The sequence below is a fragment of the Neophocaena asiaeorientalis genome, unplaced genomic scaffold, assembly GCF_003031525.2.
Source record: "Neophocaena asiaeorientalis asiaeorientalis breed wild unplaced genomic scaffold, Neophocaena_asiaeorientalis_V1.1 scaffold521, whole genome shotgun sequence".
Lineage (NCBI taxonomy): Eukaryota > Metazoa > Chordata > Mammalia > Artiodactyla > Phocoenidae > Neophocaena > Neophocaena asiaeorientalis.
The window spans coordinates 1,340,942-1,359,249 of NW_020174712.1; the positions used below are offsets into that span (position 1 = coordinate 1,340,942).

At 42.9% G+C, this 18,308-nt stretch overlaps 1 protein-coding gene across 1 annotated transcript in view; it reads left to right on the forward strand.

The window, feature by feature from the left end:
* The first annotated feature begins 5,400 nt into the window (after positions 1 to 5,400).
* The window catches only part of WWC2 (WW and C2 domain containing 2), a 79,744-nt gene continuing 66,836 nt past the window's right edge, over positions 5,401 to 18,308 (forward strand). Inside the window, exons 1-3 of the mRNA XM_024759960.1 lie at positions 5,401 to 5,508; positions 15,133 to 15,336; positions 16,099 to 16,175. Coding sequence (XP_024615728.1) covers positions 15,186 to 15,336; positions 16,099 to 16,175 — 228 coding nt within the window. The 5' untranslated portion in view covers positions 5,401 to 5,508; positions 15,133 to 15,185. The remainder of the gene's footprint in view (positions 5,509 to 15,132; positions 15,337 to 16,098; positions 16,176 to 18,308) is intronic.

Here is an 18,308-nt window from a genome sequence, read left to right on the forward strand (position 1 = left end):
GCAACAGCACAAGCCGTGTGCACTTTCAAAGGTGATTGCTCACAAATGTTGCCTTTCAGGAGTCTCTTCATGAAGGAATTAGAGAATTAGGTTAGGTGGCATAAGGGAGATTTTAGGTCCTCCAGATCTAAAATCCCTAGGTCAGATAGAGTGAACGGTTAGGAAGCAAATGTCAAAAGAGGAGCCGGGAGATCTGAGGGAAGGCGTTTTGAAGGGTAGGGGGTATTGAGTCCTGTATATCTGTAGGCTGAGGGAGAAGGCATTAGCTATGTGAGAGGAGATTAACCCTTGATAATAACAGAGATGGAGTGAAGTTGCAGAGCAGGGAGAAGCCGATGGGATTAAGGGCGGGAGATGGGCAGGCTTTTGAGTGGAGGAGAGATATGAGAAACGGAGAGGGGATGGGGCATCCGTGTTCCAGCGAGCAGACTTGGGAAACAAGATGGTTGTGTTTAAATATTTGAAAGCCCATCACGTGGAGGAGGGATAAACTGATGCTGTTTGGCACCAGTGGGTATAAACTGTAGGAAGACCAGATCTAGAGCCCACGTAGAGGACACCTGTCTGAGCACAAGGAGGTCCAAGAGGACATGATGGACTCAGTCTAAAGAAATAAGCCCAGTTAGATGCCACTTACCAGCTAAAAACCCTGCGTGAGCCGTTCAAACCCAGGGCAGCAGTCTCCTGAGCGTGCCCATTGCCCCAGGTCCAGGCCTGCCCGTCTGGCAGTTCTCTCCCATCTAATGTGACCCTTTGAGAAGAATTTAAGCTAATTTCCCCAAAGACCCAGAACTAACTGCATTACCCTCCTCTGAAGAGGTTTGCATTCTTAAAAGCCGGTTTCTTCCTGCTGCCTCTGTTCACTCATCCCTGGCATTCCCCTCATTTTGTTCCTTCGCGTTGCTGGTTTCCCTGCCTAGGATAGTGATCAACACAGATAAGAAGCTGTTTTTAGGGGACTAATCAGCAACATTATGAATTAAAATTCCCTCAGAACTATGGAGAGATTCCTGGTATTTTACCCTCCCTGTAAAATTCACACTGGGAATCTCATCTTGAATTCCTTCCCCGTTCTCTTGGAGCAATTCAGGCGGGTTTATGTGGGCCGATTCTGTAGCGATCAGAGACCTAGTCGACGATGCGAACTCTGCCTTGAGTTTCAGTTAAACGACGCCAGCAGCAGATGCTGTGAAGGAAAAATAACTCTTCAGACCTTTAACATTCAAGCTAAACTGTACATTTGGGAGGTTGGAACCGTGGCAAGAGTTTTATTAACCTGAAAATGGTTTTCTCTGTCAAGTGCCGTTTCGTTTAGTGCAATAAGCGCAAACTCGGTTGCAGTTAGCGCAAAGTCATCGTTTCTGGATGTGTGCTTGCACACACAGCAGTATTCACCGTCGTGTAATTGGGAAGAGTAAATTCATCTGTGTGTGGCATCTCATGTCACAGGACAGGGATCCGTGGCCTGACAATAAATACTAAATGACAGGTTGTATAAAAGAATGATATAATGCCCACAAGGAGAGGAAATACCTTGCAAAGTTCAAATTTTGTATGTAAACTGTGGTAAAGTGCTGCAGTAAATTGCCATTTTCTTCACATTAGTCACGGTGCAAAGGAAGACAGTTTTTTAAGCAAAGAGTAATCTCTGGAATTTCGCATAAAGACGGTCCATAATTTCAGGCCTTCTGCATGCTGTTGTTCCTTTGCGGGGAACCAACGAACTCCGTCCATTTTTTACTTCCTTAACATCAAGGTAATAAGACTGACTGTTTCACAGGTTCCTTGTGCAAAACAAGAAGAAGGAATTTAGAAGCTAATCGACATGTCTGCTCACCGTATTTGTTCTAAGTCATGTTTGTTTCTAATTTTGGAATACACCTGTTATTTTTGTTTCATGTTACTTCTTAGTATATCATAGTAATATGTTTTCTTTATCAGGATAGCAGTATATTTGAGTGATTCATTTTGTTTGGTATCTGAGAATGTTATTTTATTTATGTTTTATAATTTGGATAAGAATTTAAAATTTGACATTTATAAATATGTATTTAATGGTTTTACTTATTGAGAGGGTGTGGAGAAAAGATCTGTATTTATCCAGATACAGAAAATACAGTATTAAACTGATTTTTGCAGTAACGCTGCAAGGAAGCTTTTACGTTAAAATTCCAGGAATGGAAACGTCTGAATTTTTTTTTTTAATTTTTGAATTTTATTTTATGTTTTATAAAGCAGGTTCTTATTAGTTATCTATTTTATACATATTAGTGTATACATGTCAATCCCAATCTCCCAATTCATCCCACCACCACCCCACCACTTTCCCCCGCTTGGTGTCCATACGGGAAACGCCTGAATTTTTAACTGAGTTCACTTATAGATGTAATTCTAGTGTTAGAACAGTGACAGTTAATAAAGTGCTTATTATCTGTTGACCAATAAATAGGAAAAGATGGATTATTTCCAAGTGTAATCCAGTTACCATAACTCGTAATCATACTGCATGTTCTGAAACTTTTGTGACTTCTAATTCTAAAAGTAATAAGTATATTCATATCATACTCATGCTTAAACATGTTGCTTTGGTGCCAGGACAAAACTTGTGTAATGTCTCTCTTTTGTCATTTATACGTACCATTTCCATGTCTCCTTCTTCTTTATTTCTTTAGGGTTCATGTGCCTTTTAGACAGCAGAGATAGAGGAGTTTAAGGAAAGAGAATCGTCAAGCAGAATGATACGCAAGGGGCTTTGTCTAATCAGGTGGTCGAAGCTCAGTCTTACAGACAGAGTATGAAGACAAGGCCACTTTCCATGGTGTGGGGAGGGTTTTTAAAAATAAATTTATTTATTTATTTTTGGCTGCATTGGGTCTTCATTGCTGCACGCAGGCTTTCTCTAGTTGAGGTGAGTGGGGGCTACTCTTCGTTGCGGTACGCGGGCTTCACATTGCGGTGGCTTCTCTTGTTGCAGAGCACGGGCTCTAGGTGCGCGGGCTTCAGTAGTTGTGGCTCATGGGCTCTAGAGCGCAGGCTCAGTAGTTGTGGCGCACGGGCTTAGTTGCGGCATGTGGGATCTTCCCAGACCAGGGATGGAACCCATGTTCCCTGCATTGGCAGGCGGATTCTTTAACCACTGCACCACCAGGGAAGTCCCAGGGAGTTTTTGATGTACATAGTGTCTAATTCCTTTGTGAAAAGAAAACTCAATTTTCCTGCCCAGTTTTTATGATATAAGGTGGGATTTGAGCATAATTCTAAGAGCCAGTTTTGGGACTCAGATTAAGTTCAAATCGACTCCAGGTTTGCAAAGCAAATATGGCAGATTGCCATATTTGGATGCCTTGCTTAACATGTCTGAGATTCATTTCACTCATCTACTGCCTATGGAAGCTTTCCACTTATCAGACATTACACTGCTTGGTTCTCATTTAAGCTTCATGATCTCCCCCAGTCCCTACTTTTTTAAAAAATAATAGATTGGAAAACAGGGGTTTGTCAGGTTAATAACCTGCCCCTCGTTGTAAGATGGCAGAACAAGCATTTGAATCCAGGTCCCTTGGATCTCGAATTTCAAGTTCTTAACTTCTGAGCCAAATTCTCTAGAATTACCTGGAAAGCTTGATTAAACATACATGGCTGGGCCCTAGAGTTCCTGATCCTGTAGGCATATACTATACTAGAGGGCCCAAGGATTTGTTTCTAACCAGTTCCCAGATGTGGACGCAGCTGGTTGTGAGGACTAGACTTTGAGAAACACTGCTGTACCTTGTGCTCCCAGACTTGGTTCCTCTGGAGGGTGAGAGAGAGAATTCACGTGTGATGCTTGGATTCACAGTCACTAACATTTATTGACCGCTGCTTAACCATGTCCCAGACACTTTTCTGAGTTAATCCCTTTTCATCCTCCCATTAATCTTAGCAGGTAGTTAAATTGCAGGGAGAAGATGGGGGTGTGTGATCACCACTTAAAATGAAGAGAAGGAAACTGAGGTAGAGAGAGCTGCCCAGTCAGGAGGTCTCACGGTGAGTCAGTGTGGTGACTGAGTCAGCCGGTGTTCGTGAATGCCAGGATCCCTGCAACCGTCTCCAGAAGCGGATTTCATGCTTAGGGAAGGTTGAGAGAAAAGGAGACACTTCTTTCTTTCATCCCTTGGTGTTTTACGTCCTGGGAGGAGGGCTGTTGGCAGGCCACACCTGGGAAGAAAGGGTTTCCCTCCTTTTCACGTTTTTCTCCCAGCGTTCTGAAGGGTACATGACACAGTTCATTATTCTGATGAAAGTGATGTGATTCTGGGAACGACCTGTATTTCAGTTGCGCTATGAAATCATTGATATCCTCTAGCATGGATCACAGAGACTCCAGGTGATGTCGTATGTGGGAACTGTGCTGGTGGTGCCAGTGCATTAAATTAGCAGAGATGTCACCTGAGGTTGGCCACCCTACAGCAGGGCGGTCACCAGTCTGTGGTGCTGGCCTGCCTGCAGCTGCTTTAACAGCCGGGGAAAATCTCAGATGCGAAAATGAAGGAAGTGAGAGAGAAAATCCACCCATAATTAACTCCGAAACCTGTACTCTGCTTAGGTAACTAGTTTCCCGGTTAGTTTTAAGGCTTAAAGAGAAAGTTTAAGGCAGTTTCAAAAGGTGCGATCACATTGATAATAGAAATACGTTGTGTGTTTGATTCCATTAAATATTTTGTTGAGAGACTGTTAAGTACAGGTATAAAAATATAAGTGTAAAAATAAGATCTACTGTCTCTCCTCTCAAGGAGAGCTCTTTGTGGACCTTGCAGGCGAGTTAATATACGGTAGAGCGTCCAAATCTGAAGTTAGTGGACCCTGCAGGCGAGTTAATATACGGTAGAGCGTCCAAATCTGAAGTTAGTGGACCCTGCAGGCGAGTTAATATACGGTAGAGCGTCCGAATCTGAAGTTAGTGTAGCCTGACGCTTATCTCGTCTTAGAGGTGCTGGTATGGTGATTCCCATGATGCTGGTACTCGAATGCTGGGACAAACTTTTCTTTTCACTGAGATGGCTATTTAGCTGCAGAGCTCAAGCTAGATTCCAGCCCTCCTGACCCCTCAGCTTGGCATTCTCCCTGATTTAAGATGGCCTTATTTATTTGTTGTACAGATTTGTCTCCCAATCTTAAGCTGTGAACTTTCCAAAGGGTATTAGGACTTACTGCTACTTTTTTGGATATTCATCTCTGCATTTCAGCCTTGTTGTTTTTTTCTTTAAAGATTTCAGACACAGTAGTGCAAACTCTAGAAACAATCAAGAACAAAAAGGAAACACAGCCTGGACACTTAGCACGTGGGTAGGGTGCTGGATTTAAACATACGCGGTTGGATGGAAAGAATCACCTGTACCTTTATTCTGGTTTGTTACAGGCTAACGAAGCCCTTGTCGTTTGCTGACTGTGTTGGTGATGAGCTGCCGTGGGGATGGGAAGCCGGGTTTGACCCTCAGATTGGTGTCTACTACATCGATCACATAAACAGTAAGTTTTCCTCTTCGGTACGAGCAAGCATATCGGAAAATCTAGAGTCATACAAAAGAGCAAACATTTTACAAAGTGAATTTCTTTATTTTAAACCCCCGCTTTCCAGTGACTAATATTTAACTGAAATGTCCATTTTGGAGGTTGGGGCATGTGTGTAGAGTTAGGCTGATGGAGCGGAGTGGGAGAAAGGGGTCTGGTCTGCCTGTCTGTCTGCCTGCCTGTTAGGGCCTGAGTTTTCTTCAGCGCACATCTAGGGCCTGTGGAGACCATGAGCCATCTGTCTCTTCTTTCCATGGCCACTGGGCCTTCAAGGTGGGGTTCCCCCTTTCTTGTCCTTGCCATGGAAAGAGATGGGCACGGGTGCAGCCTGGTCTAATGGCACAGCTGCCTGTGTGCCGGTGGGGTCCAGGGAGGGCTTGACACTCACCAGCGACTCTGGAAGACGCAGCTGTAGCTGTGGCAAGAAGACCAGAACCTCGTCTTGTTTCTGTTTCCTGATTTCTTTGTGGTTGGAAGGGGAGCACCTCTCACCGTAATAGCGTTTAGATCTGTCACATCCCTGTCATGGTAAGCCTAGGGCAGAGGACCACTGTGGCTGTAAACAACTTTTTAAAACACGTACTTGAAGTAGTATTTTTTGTATGTTTTTTTATATTGTGTATGTGTTTATATTTCAATTTAGCTCTCTAGCCACCCCTATAAAAAATTTATTCAGATGGTCGAATGTAATACTCACTGATATTCATTTTGCGTATTTCACTTAAAAATAATTATTTTATTTTTATAGGTTCTTAGGAATACATAATGAATTTATACTCCATTATCTTAATATTCTTAGGTCTATTGTTACATTAAAATTTTATTTAATAAGTACTCATTAATATCTTTAGGAATAATATCATTATAGAAAAGTGTTTTATTTGATGTTCATTTACGAGTGACGGCTTGCGGCTGCCCTTGTCTAGATATAGGATAAAGATTTTGAGAGGCACAAAAAGCCCATATTTATAGCAGTGATCTCTTAGAAATCTAAGAATGTGAAATATGTTCACATCACATATCGAATTTGTGAAAATATCCTTGCACAGATTCCCTGTCAGTCTCTTTCTTTACCTGTGCAAATACTCCTTTCCCAGCATGACTGGGAAGGTTCCAGAAGTGACCAGGCTGCTCCGCTCTGAAGTCTGCAGAGGCCAAAGGCCGTGGGGCGGACGGCCAATCCGGTGGGAAGGCTGCATGCGTGCCTCCAAGTGACCTAGTGTGAGGCTTCAGTGAAAGTGAGTTGAGATGAAGGACTCACTTCCAGTAATTTACACTGAAAGGGGGTGCTCTGCCTAGAAGACCACCAAGCACGGATAATAAAATGCTCACCCCACCCAGAGGCAGCCAGGGAGCCAGAGAAGCTGACTCTTGAGAAGCCCGGCGTGCTGAGTGTTGCTTATGCCTTGGGGCGGGGAGTGTACAGGTAACAGTGTGAGTAGCTTTGTTGTGGTGGAATAGGTTCGAGGGCTGTGACATTGCCTAATTCTCACAGGTAGGTGAGATAGAGGGGTTGAAAGGAGCAAGGTCTTGGACGTATTAAGTCAGTTTTTCAACGAAAAGACGTATGGTTATTTAAATCTCACTTTTATACTTATTTTATATGGATAAAAAATTAGCTTTTTTTCCTTAAATAATATTTAGGGAACCAGAAACAAACCTTCCTCTCCTGATTCAATGGAAATAAGTTCTCATGGCACCAAAATGAGAAAATTAATTAGCTTAACTTCCCTCCCACTGCCGACAGTCTCTTCAGCTTCTAAACCCACCTCCAGGGCTCTCTGCTTTTTCTCAGTGGAAGAGGTGTTCTTCTGAATCACCCACCTCAACCCCCAAGACCCCGCTTAATAACTTCTATGTCCCATCCTTCTCTCCTAGGTAGTATCTTTACCAGTTATTTTCTGGTTTTAAAAATTTCTCCCGGGCTTCCCTAGTGGCGCAGTGGTTGAGAGTCTGCCTGCCGATGCAGGGGACACGGGTTCGTGCCCCGGTCCGGGAAGATCCCACATGCCGCGGAGCGGCTGGGCCCGTGAGCCCTGGCCGCGGAGCCTGCGCATCTGGAGCCTGTTGCTCCGCAACGGGAGAGGCCACAACAGTGAGAGGCCCGCGTACCGCAAAAAAAAAAAAAATTTCTCCCACCATTTCAATTTCTAATGGTTCTTTCATCTTAGTATTTAAACACTGGAGACTCTCAAAATGAAACCAAACCAAAACTACCAAAAGAAAAAACAAATAATAACAATCTCTCCCCCCCTCCCCCCCTCCTTCTCACTTTCTCTCATCCTCACTCTCTTGCTCACTCCTACTTGAAAAAATCTTTCAACCCCCATACCTTACAGCATGTCATCTGTTTTCCCTTCACTGGGAAACTCACTAAAAGCCACACACAGCCCCCATGGACTTCCCTTCCTCCATTGTTGGCCATGATTTCACACAAACGCTCTTGCTGAGGTCACCTGAGACCCCACAGGTGACGGAATCCCAGTGCCCCAGCCTGTCTTCCTTGGCCTTGATCTGACAGATCCCTGCCCCCACAGGCTACTCCCTCTTGCTCTTTACCCCTTTGGATTTCATGACACCTTCTGTTGGAATTTATTTGGCATACCTGGCTGCTCCTGCCGTTTTCTTTTTTTTTTTTTCCTGCCGTTTTCTTTTGCCCATCTCTTCTTCTCCTGTACCTGGTATCAGGATTTCTGTAGTCGTCTTCTCTTTGCAGCCTGCAGATCTCCTTGGGTGATGGCCACATTTGTCTCTTAGGGCTCGTCTGGAGTTCCAGATGCGTATATTTGATTCCTTACTGTGAGGCTCTTTCCAGTCTGCCCCACTGGCCTCCACTTTCATCTCCTGCCCTGTCCTTCCCTGGCACGGGACGACGCTCCAGCTGTGCCTTGTGCTTCCTTGGCTTTCTGCCTTTCTTTGCATTTGTTGGTTCTAGCCCTGGTCACTCTCTGCGCAGCCCCCAGGCCTTCCCTTTCGGCCGACTGCCATATCCTTCTAGGGTCCGTCCGCTCGGTCCATCTGCCCACTGTTTCCCAGAGGCCTTCTCTGGCACCTGACCCTCCACCTTGCAAGTCCCCACCCCACTCTGAATTAGTTACCCCGTGCAGGTATTTCTTAGTACCAGGTACTTAAGGATTTTAAAGTAGCACTTGTTATATTGCATTTAAGTTATTTATTTGTATGTTTTTCCTCGCTAAATTGTGAGCTCCTTGTGCACAGTGACTGCATCTTTATTCCTCTGTCTTTGGGTGCCTAGTGTGATGATAAACTCTTACATGTTAGAACAAAGAAGAGCTTTATTGTTTAACTCACAGATTAAAAGCTTTCTGTTTGTTTTGAAAGAAGTTGAAGTGCATTTCAGTTATAAATTATGCTTCAGAAAGCACTACTCTGAATACTTCAAAACTTGATTGTCAGAACATACGTGTTGAAGTCTCGCATTTTGCTTTGGTACAGTAATGGTACCCCAGTGACCTGATGGATTTACTGTGCCCTAAAGTGCCCCAATTACCCACAGCAGGTAGTTTTCCCACTATAAAGGACCTGGTCCGTTATCTCATTAATCTTAAAGACATTCCTATGAAGTAGTTAGGGAGCAAATTGTATTATCTTCTCTTAACAGCTGGTCTACACATATGTTGTGTCTTGACATTGTGTAGTTTCAGCATTATTTTCTCCTTATTTCAATAAAAAAATGAAATTAAGACAGCCTGGCTGTTTAATACTATTTCTATGTAACACTGTTAAATATCTAGAAGTCAAAGTTTTGACCTTGACAGTGATAGTTATTTTAGGCCCTAAGTGTTTTGTGATAGAATTCACCTTTTAGTGGCTGTGTGTGCGGAGTTGGGGTGTAGATATTGATGGGGGTGTTTGTAACTAACTAGAAGGTAATTATGAAGTACTGTTTGTAAGGTCTTGATATTGTCACTACAACCAGAAGCAAATCACTTTTTGATAGGGTCAGGGTTGTACTTAACTTTTTTGTCTTTTAGTAATTAAGGTCTTATTTACATATAAGAAAATACACAGATTTTAAGTACGTATTTCAATGAATTTTGACAAATGTATACTCCTTTGTAGTTGCCAGCCAATCAAGATACAAGATATTCTCACCCCGCCCCCAGAAAGTTCTTTCCTGCCCCTTGCCCGTCACCCCCTCCCCACTGCTGCAAATTGCTTTGATTTCTATCATCACACCTTAGCTTTGCCTGTTCTAGAATTTCATATAAATGGAGTGTGTGTTCAACTTGTGAACGGAATCTTTTACTCACCGTGTTTTTAAGGAATATACTACTGATATACACAATATCACAGATGAATATTCATTGTACACATATCTTATATATCCATAGCCAGGATATATAAGAACTCCTGGAAATCAACATTAAAAGGACAAACAAACCAATTTAAAAACAGGCAACAGGGCTTCCCTGGTGGCGCAGTGGTTGAGAGTCCGCCTGCCGATGCAGGGGACACGGGTTCGTGCCCCAGTCTGGGAGGATCCCACATGCCGCGGAGCGGCTGGGCCCGTGAGCCATGGCCGCTGAGCCTGCGCGTCCGGAGCCTGTGCTCCGCAACGGGAGAGGCCACAACAGTGAGAGGCCTGCGTACCGCCAAAAAAAAAAAAAAAAACAGGCAACAAACATAAATAGACAGTTCCTCAGCTCTCCTCTCTCATCTTTCCCCATGCTGTCTCGGAGAGATTGGATGGTGTGTACTTCATATTACCCTGAATCAAACTCCTCTATATTAGCTTTGAAGCAGCACATGTGTTCAGGTTTGATGAAAGTTCCTCATGTGTATATGCTATTTAATATGGAGTTGTTTCCTTTAGGAGAAACGAAATAAATTTTTGACCCTTCTACTTCATCTCTGATTTATTTCATCCTTTATGTTTTCCTAGGAGGATAAACTGTTAAGATATATATATTTTTTGCATTGGCAGGCGGACTCTCAACCACTGCGCCACCAGAGAAGCCCTAAAAAATATTTTTTAATAGAAGTAATAGATATGATAGGAGAAAAGTAGAAAATGTGGGTAAATAAAAGGAAGAAATTATCTATATTCATACTACTCAGAGATAATCAAGTATTCTAAATCTTGTAGTGTGTATCCTTCCAGACTTTTTCATATTGATACACACACACACGCACACACACACACACACACATGAGTGTTCAGTATATTGTATACATCAAGTGGGATTACATTACATACGTACAGTTTTATAAACTGCTTTTTTAACTTACTGTATAATCTTTCATTCAAAAAATTTTCTGCACAATCATATCAACTCTTTTGATAATAGAACCTCACATTTCTCTCAGATAATCCTCCTAAAATATAGCTAAGCTCCTTTCATGCCCTTACTTAGAGCCTTTCTACTGCATACTGTAGCTTACAAAATGAGTTTCATATTTATTAACCTGGCGTTCGAGAAACCATCTAGTCCCTCTTGGAGTATTGGGGAAGAAGTGAGAACGTAGAGCAGAATTCTGGTACCACCATCACTAGCAGAACAAAGGAGAACAAGTGAAGCACCATAGCCATTCTGCAGGGTATGACTACAGCTACTTAGAGAAGGCGCTTTAAGCTCATAACCCAAAGGATGAGTAAGTTAACAGTCTTGGAGAACACGGGGAGGGGGTAGGCTTTGGGAGTTTGGAGGAGAAACTGCCTGGAAGAAGGAAGACCCACAAGTAAAGCCAGAGGTCTGAAGAGGCCTCAGGAAGCAGGACTCAATGAAGGAAAGAAAAGAAATTCAGTGCGGCTGAGGCTGGTGTGAATGAGGCTGGGGAAAACGGCTGCAGCGGCAAACAGGGGTTTGGTCCTTGAAGGGCCTCTTGTCTGGGACCTTTCAAAGCCCTTCTTAATCACTGCCTGTTCCATGGGACCTTACTTTTTCAGCCAGAGGAAACTCCCGTGTCTCTAAACTTCTGTGGCACTTGACCTTTCTCTTCTCGGGGCTCTCACCATTTTCTACCGTATAAAACAGTTGTCGTTGTTGTTGTTTTAATTCCTGTGTCACAATTTCTTTTATACTTTATAATTTCTTTGGAAGGGGGGATCATACCTGAACATCTTGTTTTCCCTAGTGCATGCAGTAGATGCTCAATTATCTGTAGAACAAACAGATAAGTAAACATAGCAGATAGTGTCTATGAAGGAAGATAAGGAGAGTTACTCATATTCATTTCATTCATTCTTCCTTAGCACAGCAGAAAGAATAGAAATGTGCATGAGAGACAGAAATAGTATTCCTTTGAAGAGGCTAATGTTATCTCCCCTGATAAGCTCTTGTAACTCACAACGTGTTCTCTATCTATAAAGTTCCACATCTATAAAACTGATGGAATGTGAATTCCCTTGAGGTGCGTGACATTTTAACAGTACTACTTTAACTACTTCTTTCATATAGTAGACAACATGCAAATTATATTGCATTATAATACAGTGATATCCCAAGGCCATCAGGTCTTAATAAAAAAATACCACGTTTGTATAATACACCTTTTTGAGTATTTACATTTAATAAATATTCTTCACAGATCTATTCAGCAAATATAACTGATGGAGATGAAGCACAATCTTGCTTTATGAAGGCTTCTTCAAAGGTGCCTCTGGGAACCCACCTTTGTAGTTCATATTTGAATGGGGCAGTATATTGGAAATGTCAGTGTTTCCTGCTGAGTCTCTTGTAGCATCCAGTATTTAAACTAGTCGACTGGAGTGTTTCTGCTGATGTATCCAAAACAAATGCTGATAGTTTATTATTATTATTATCATTGTACTTTATTCATTTAAGTGTCAGTCAGTGTTACTTTCAGGGTTTTGTGGCAATTTAGCTGTTGACAAGCATTTTATTGAAAGTATGCCAGTTCGCCAGTATGTAGGGAAATATGATTAGGTAAAACCTCTAAAGATATTGAGAGAGAACTGGAAGTATGTATCTTGCTATAGAACTATAGCTATCTTGCTATCTTGCTATAGCTATTATAATGTATGAACATTTCAAGTTTTTCATGCACATTTTCAATTTGTATCATCTCTTTATTTGGTTAGTTTCCTAGTTATATATCTCACTGTAACAGGTTGCATTTATTATCTCGTTGTTTCTTCGGGCGCTGAAGCCAAGCAAGGCTGAGCCAGGTCCTCTGGCTCCAGGTCTCTCACAGGGTGTCCTCAAGTGTGAGCCAGGCTGTGTCACCCCCAGGCATGACCGGAGGAGGCCTGCTTCCAGGCTCACTCGTGTGGTGGCTGGCACGATTCATTCAGTTCCTTGTCTGCTGCCGGCCGTCACCCCCCTCTCCTCGCTACGTGCATAGGATGGCATGTAACCTGGCAGTTGGCTTCACTAGAGCAAAAAAGCCAAGGAGGGCCAGGCAGAGAGGGCACGACGGCGGTCACAGTGACACCCAGTCTCTGTGTGCTCTTCGTTCGAAGTAAGTCGCTCACGCTAGCCGGTATTCAGGGGTGTGCACACTAGGAGGTGAGGATTACTGTGGGTCATCCACAGTTTAGACCATAAATTTCTGTTTGTTAGAGGATGAATTCTCTGTGCTTTGAGTCAGTTTGCATTTGTATATAGAAATATTGGAAATGAATGTAAATATTACATGTTTGCATAGCCAGAGACCTGAGTTGTAAGGAATATTTAAAATGGAGACGTTTAGGCTCTTATTGGCTGATCACTGTCTACTCTCCGTGTTGCCCAGACGCCGAGCCTGCCCCTTGCGACGATGCCCTTGAAGATTCTCGGCTGGGGGGCTGTCTGTCCAGCACTGCCCCCTCCTGCATATCTTCTTTGGACATTGACTCTAGCATATTTTTCCCCACAATTACATGAGATTTGCCTCTTTTGCACATTGAAGTATTTGCATCTTTAAAAACTCGTGTTCCGAATACTCACTACTTTAGAGAAAGCACTGATGTTTTCTCTAACCACTGACGGAAGGGAGGGCTGTAGGTCTGAGGCAGTGGTGGTGGAGCCCCTGGCTGACCCAGGCCTCCCTTGGCCCGAAGGGGACCCAGGCTTCACGTCTGAACCACTGTAGTGTTATCACTTATCCCCGGAGACCAGATTAAACATTTCCAGAGCCAGCCTGGCCGCTGGAGGTAATTGTGGTCACAGCAGATCGTCTGCTATCATTCTCTGCATTTTGACTCACTGGAGTCCTTAGGGGCAACCAGAAATACCGAGTTGGGGTACATTAAGGTTGAGAGTCACACACAAAGCATTTTGAAGATGGTACACACCACTGGACATTCCAGCAAATTCATAAGTTAATTATCCAATCCTAACTTGTCAGGAAGAGGTAGGTCCTCATGTTCATGCAGTGGCCAGCCCGTATGACCCATCTGTCTTGATTGTACCTGGGATTTAATTTCTAGAGATGGCTGAGTGACAACACAATAGGTCAGTGCCATCGAAAGAAGTTGTACTACTTACAGTTCCCAAGAGAGGGGGGCCATATCACACCATGAAGGGCCACGTGGGGAAGCACCTGGGTCTGTCAGGAGGCAGAAGGAGCGAAGGGGAAAGCATGGGCCAGAGCCTTTATTTTGGTTCCCTCTGGGAGGAGTGGGTGAGGCAGGGGAGGCAAGTTTGAGCAAGTTTAGGATGGGATGTTTTGAATAATTCATAATTCCATGCAGGAGGCAGTATGTGAGCTGTTGCAGAGCACAGACTCTCAGCCACAGCCGCTCATGGGAATCACTGGAGGAGCTTGTAAACCTGCCATTGCCTGGGTTCCGCCCACAGAAACTCTAATTGGTCTGGGATTTATTTTAGAGCTCTCTAGGTGATGCTAGTGTGCAGAAGTGCAGAACCAAGAACTGTGCCTTAGGGTATTCTGCTTAACCCGTGACCGGGGTTTGGTCTTTGTGTTTGTTTGTTTTAAAATTTCTGAGCCATTATGGACTAACTGATATTTTTATAAAATAACAATAAAAATGAATTGGAAAAGTTGAAAAAAATGCAAAATGCAAGGCCCAGTATTATTACTATTAGAGTCAACAGATATAGGATAACTGTATGAAATTGCTGTAAACATTTCAAAATGTTTACTCTTGATATCTGTACTTATTGTCACAGACATGTAACAGAGTTTACGGACTGGCGCTGGTCTGCAGACCACACTTTGAGTACTGCTGATGTAGAGGGCAGCCTGGCAAGAGTCCTGTACTGAGTGAACAGAAGCATGGGAAGCAGGTTGGGTTCAGATCATACAGGGCCATAAAAGCTTGGCTTTTATTCTGAAGGTACTGGGGAGCCAGAGAGTTCTTGAAAGGAAGGACCTGAGCACAGCCCTGCTGCTGTGCTTACCTAGGCAACACTGTGTCTGAGGGATTGGCAATGAGGATAAACTGCTGACAAGGACCTGAAAGGGGTTGGGATGGGGAGGCACTGGGTAAACTAAAACAAACTCTATCACACTTCTGGAGAAGTCACTTCATACCACTAATAAACTACTTAAAGGAGGTAAGAAATAAAGGTGGCTACTTTTTTGAAAGCTTAAATAAATAGACCAAAAAAAATCATTAAATTCTGAAAAATAACCCACCTAATATACTTTCAGAAACCACGCAGATTGAAGATCCAAGGAAACAATGGAGGGGGGAGCAGGAGAAAATGCTCAAGGACTATCTGTCCGTGGCTCAGGATGCCCTCAGGACGCAGAAGGAGCTGTACCACGTGAAGGAGCAAAGACTGGCCCTGGCCCTGGATGAATACGTCCGGTTAAATGACGCCTACAAGGAAAAGTCGAGCTCTCGCACCAGCTGTAAGTACAGCGTGGCTGTTCAGACCTGAGAAATGGGGACCAAGTCGTAGGTAATAGAAGGCCACTTGGGTTTCTGTGGGACTTTGTTCTGAGTCCTGTTCCTTCCCAGGCAGGAAGAGTCCCTCAGAGCCACGTGAGGCTGAGGGCACACATCAGATTTCTCAGTAAAACCCCTCGACCCCATTCCAGATAAAAGTCTCCTCAGTGGGGGATTAATGTTTACCTTTTCAGATCAGGGCAAATAATTTGGCCCTTGTGCTACTCTTGTACAATGTTTGCAGTGGGACTAAACTAAAACTGGAGCTATTAACTAGAATGAAGTTTCTGTTGAACACCTGAGTTGACCGACCTCTCTCTCATCTCAGAAATTGATAATCTGGAGCTGGTCTTGTTTAAAGAAGCATCTGTGATGGGCCCAGAAGTTCTACTTAAGTTACAAGTTTCTGGATAATGCAAAGCTCTGATAAACTGGGTCTGCAATAAGATTCTCTAAGATTTTATCCATAGATATAAAATTCAGAGGAAAATGAGGCGCTGGGGTCTTTATAACATTCCTTTTTCTTGAAAAAAATTATAAAGGTTTGAAGATGACTTTTTATATTTAGGTGTCTGATGAATGACAGTAAAGGAGTTATAAAGTTAAGTAAGTATCCACAGAAGCATGTAAATCTTGTTGTTTTTAGAGTTTGTAAATTCCAAGTTGACAACTAGTTATGCAACTTGTACAAGTTACTTTTTTTTTTTCTTTTTTCCCTTTGAAAGTATTCTCAGGATCTTCATCCAGTACTAAATATGACCCTGATATCTTAAAAGCTGAGATCTCCACTACGCGATTAAGGGTAAGACTTTTTTATTGTGGTTCTTCGTGGAACGTATGCCTAGAATCTGGAAGGGGCCTTTGTGGTCATCTGCCCTCTCCATTCAATGCAGGAGCCCTTTCATTTATCCTCGATGGGCAGTCTTTCTGCTTTTGTTAGAACATATGAGTGATTGAGATTGTTCTTTCTATTGAGAGAGAGTGTGTTCCTTTTCTGGGCAGTTTTATTATTTGCAGTTAGTATACTGCATCAAAATTTGAGTCTGGAAAACTTACTTTTCCTTATTGTGCTGAAATACACGTCCAGAGTTGAGCCTAGTTGCTCTTTCATCAGACAACCTAATGTTTCAAGATGCCCACGGTTCACATCACCACGTCACTTCCTTTTCTAGGTCAGATTTTCCTGGTGCCTCACACTTCCTCATGGGTTGTTTGCTGATTTTTACCCTAAATCTTTTTGACCACACTGCTGTTAAGGTCACAGCTTGTTTGCCCTTGACTTTTGGAGTCTTACAGACTGTACACCAAGTAAACAAACTCAAGCAACCAATACATAGGTCATGAAAGAGATTATTGCCATGACCCCAGAAGCCCCCATGGTATCCCCTCATCATCATCCTTCTCCCTAAAGGTGACACTAGGTGACCTTTATTTATTTATTTTTGCGGTACGCGGGCCTCTCACTGTTGTGGCCTCTCCCGCTGCGGAGCACAGGCTCCGGACGCGCAGGCTCAGCGGCCATGGCTCACAGGCCCAGCCGCTCCGCGGCATGTGGGATCTTCCCGGACCAGGGCATGAACCCGTGTCCCCTGCATCGGCAGGCGGACTCTCAACCACTGCGCCACCAGGGAAGCCCACTAGGTGACCTTTATTGGCAATACTCTAAGTTGATTTTCTGCCTGCTTTGAACTTTGTGAAATTGGAATGCTACCCCATGGATTACTGATGGCTTCTTTTGTTCAACATTTTGAGATTCATCTACATTCACTTTTATTGCTGTAAAGCAGTCCACTTTCGTCTAGATACCGTGAATTCTTTATTTCTTCTACTGTCGACGTACATTAGAGTTTATTCGAATTGCTGGTAATTAAAAATGATGCCTTAGTGTACGTGTCTAGTACACACTGGGTGCACAGATGTACACATTTTGTTGGCTATGCACCTAGGAGTGGAATTGCCGTGTCAAAAAATATACATAGCTTCAACTCGAGCAGATACTGACACACGGTTTTGGGCCTTGTTACTTTCTAATATCTGCCCTTAAAGCTCTAAATTACTTTCTGCGCATGGCTTTTGCATACATCCCGTAGGTTTTGAATTTGTATTTTTATTATCAGTCAGTTCAAAATATTTTCTAATTTCTTTATAATTTCTCATATGAGTGTATTACTTAATTTTTAAACCGGTTAGGATTTTCTTATCTTTTATTATTGGTTTCAGCTTAATTCCACTGTGTGGTTTTTCAATTCTAAAATTTCTATTTATTTTTTGTTTCTAGTTACTTGCCCAAACTCTGCATGTAGATATAATAATTTTTTTGAACGAAATAATCACAGTTATTTGAAAATTCCATGTCTTAATTAGTATAATATCTAGATTTCCTGTATGTTGGATTCTTTGGTCTGTTTTTTTCTCTTGATTTTTGGTCAGTATTTGACATCTCACAGCTGCTTACTTTTAATTAAGAGCCATATATTATGTATGAAAGAGAATAAAGATCATTTGAGGTTTGGGATGATCTTGTTATCCTCCAAAGAGGATTTAGTTTTGCTTCTTATAGGCAGTTAGTCCAGGGGTAGATAGTTTTAATTCAGTCAGGGTTTGAGTTTTCTGAATTCTGGGCTTCCTTCATTTTTCTCAGAGTGGGTCTATTTCCAGTCCACCCTTTCTCTTAGGGCGGAGCTTTTCAGAATCCCAGTTGAACTCCTGGGCTGTTTCCTGAGGGTCCCTTTGCCTGATTGAGGCTGGACTCCAGTCTCTCCCTGAAGCCTCTCAGCTCTGTGGGACAGCCGGTGCTTTCTGTGTGTCAGGCTCTCTCGGTCACTACATTTTCCCAGCTTTTCACTTTCCCTACACATATGCAAATGCCTCAAAAGGAAAAACAGTGCCAAGTTCGGATCTTGACTATGGGCTTGCCTTATTTGCCTTAGTCGTT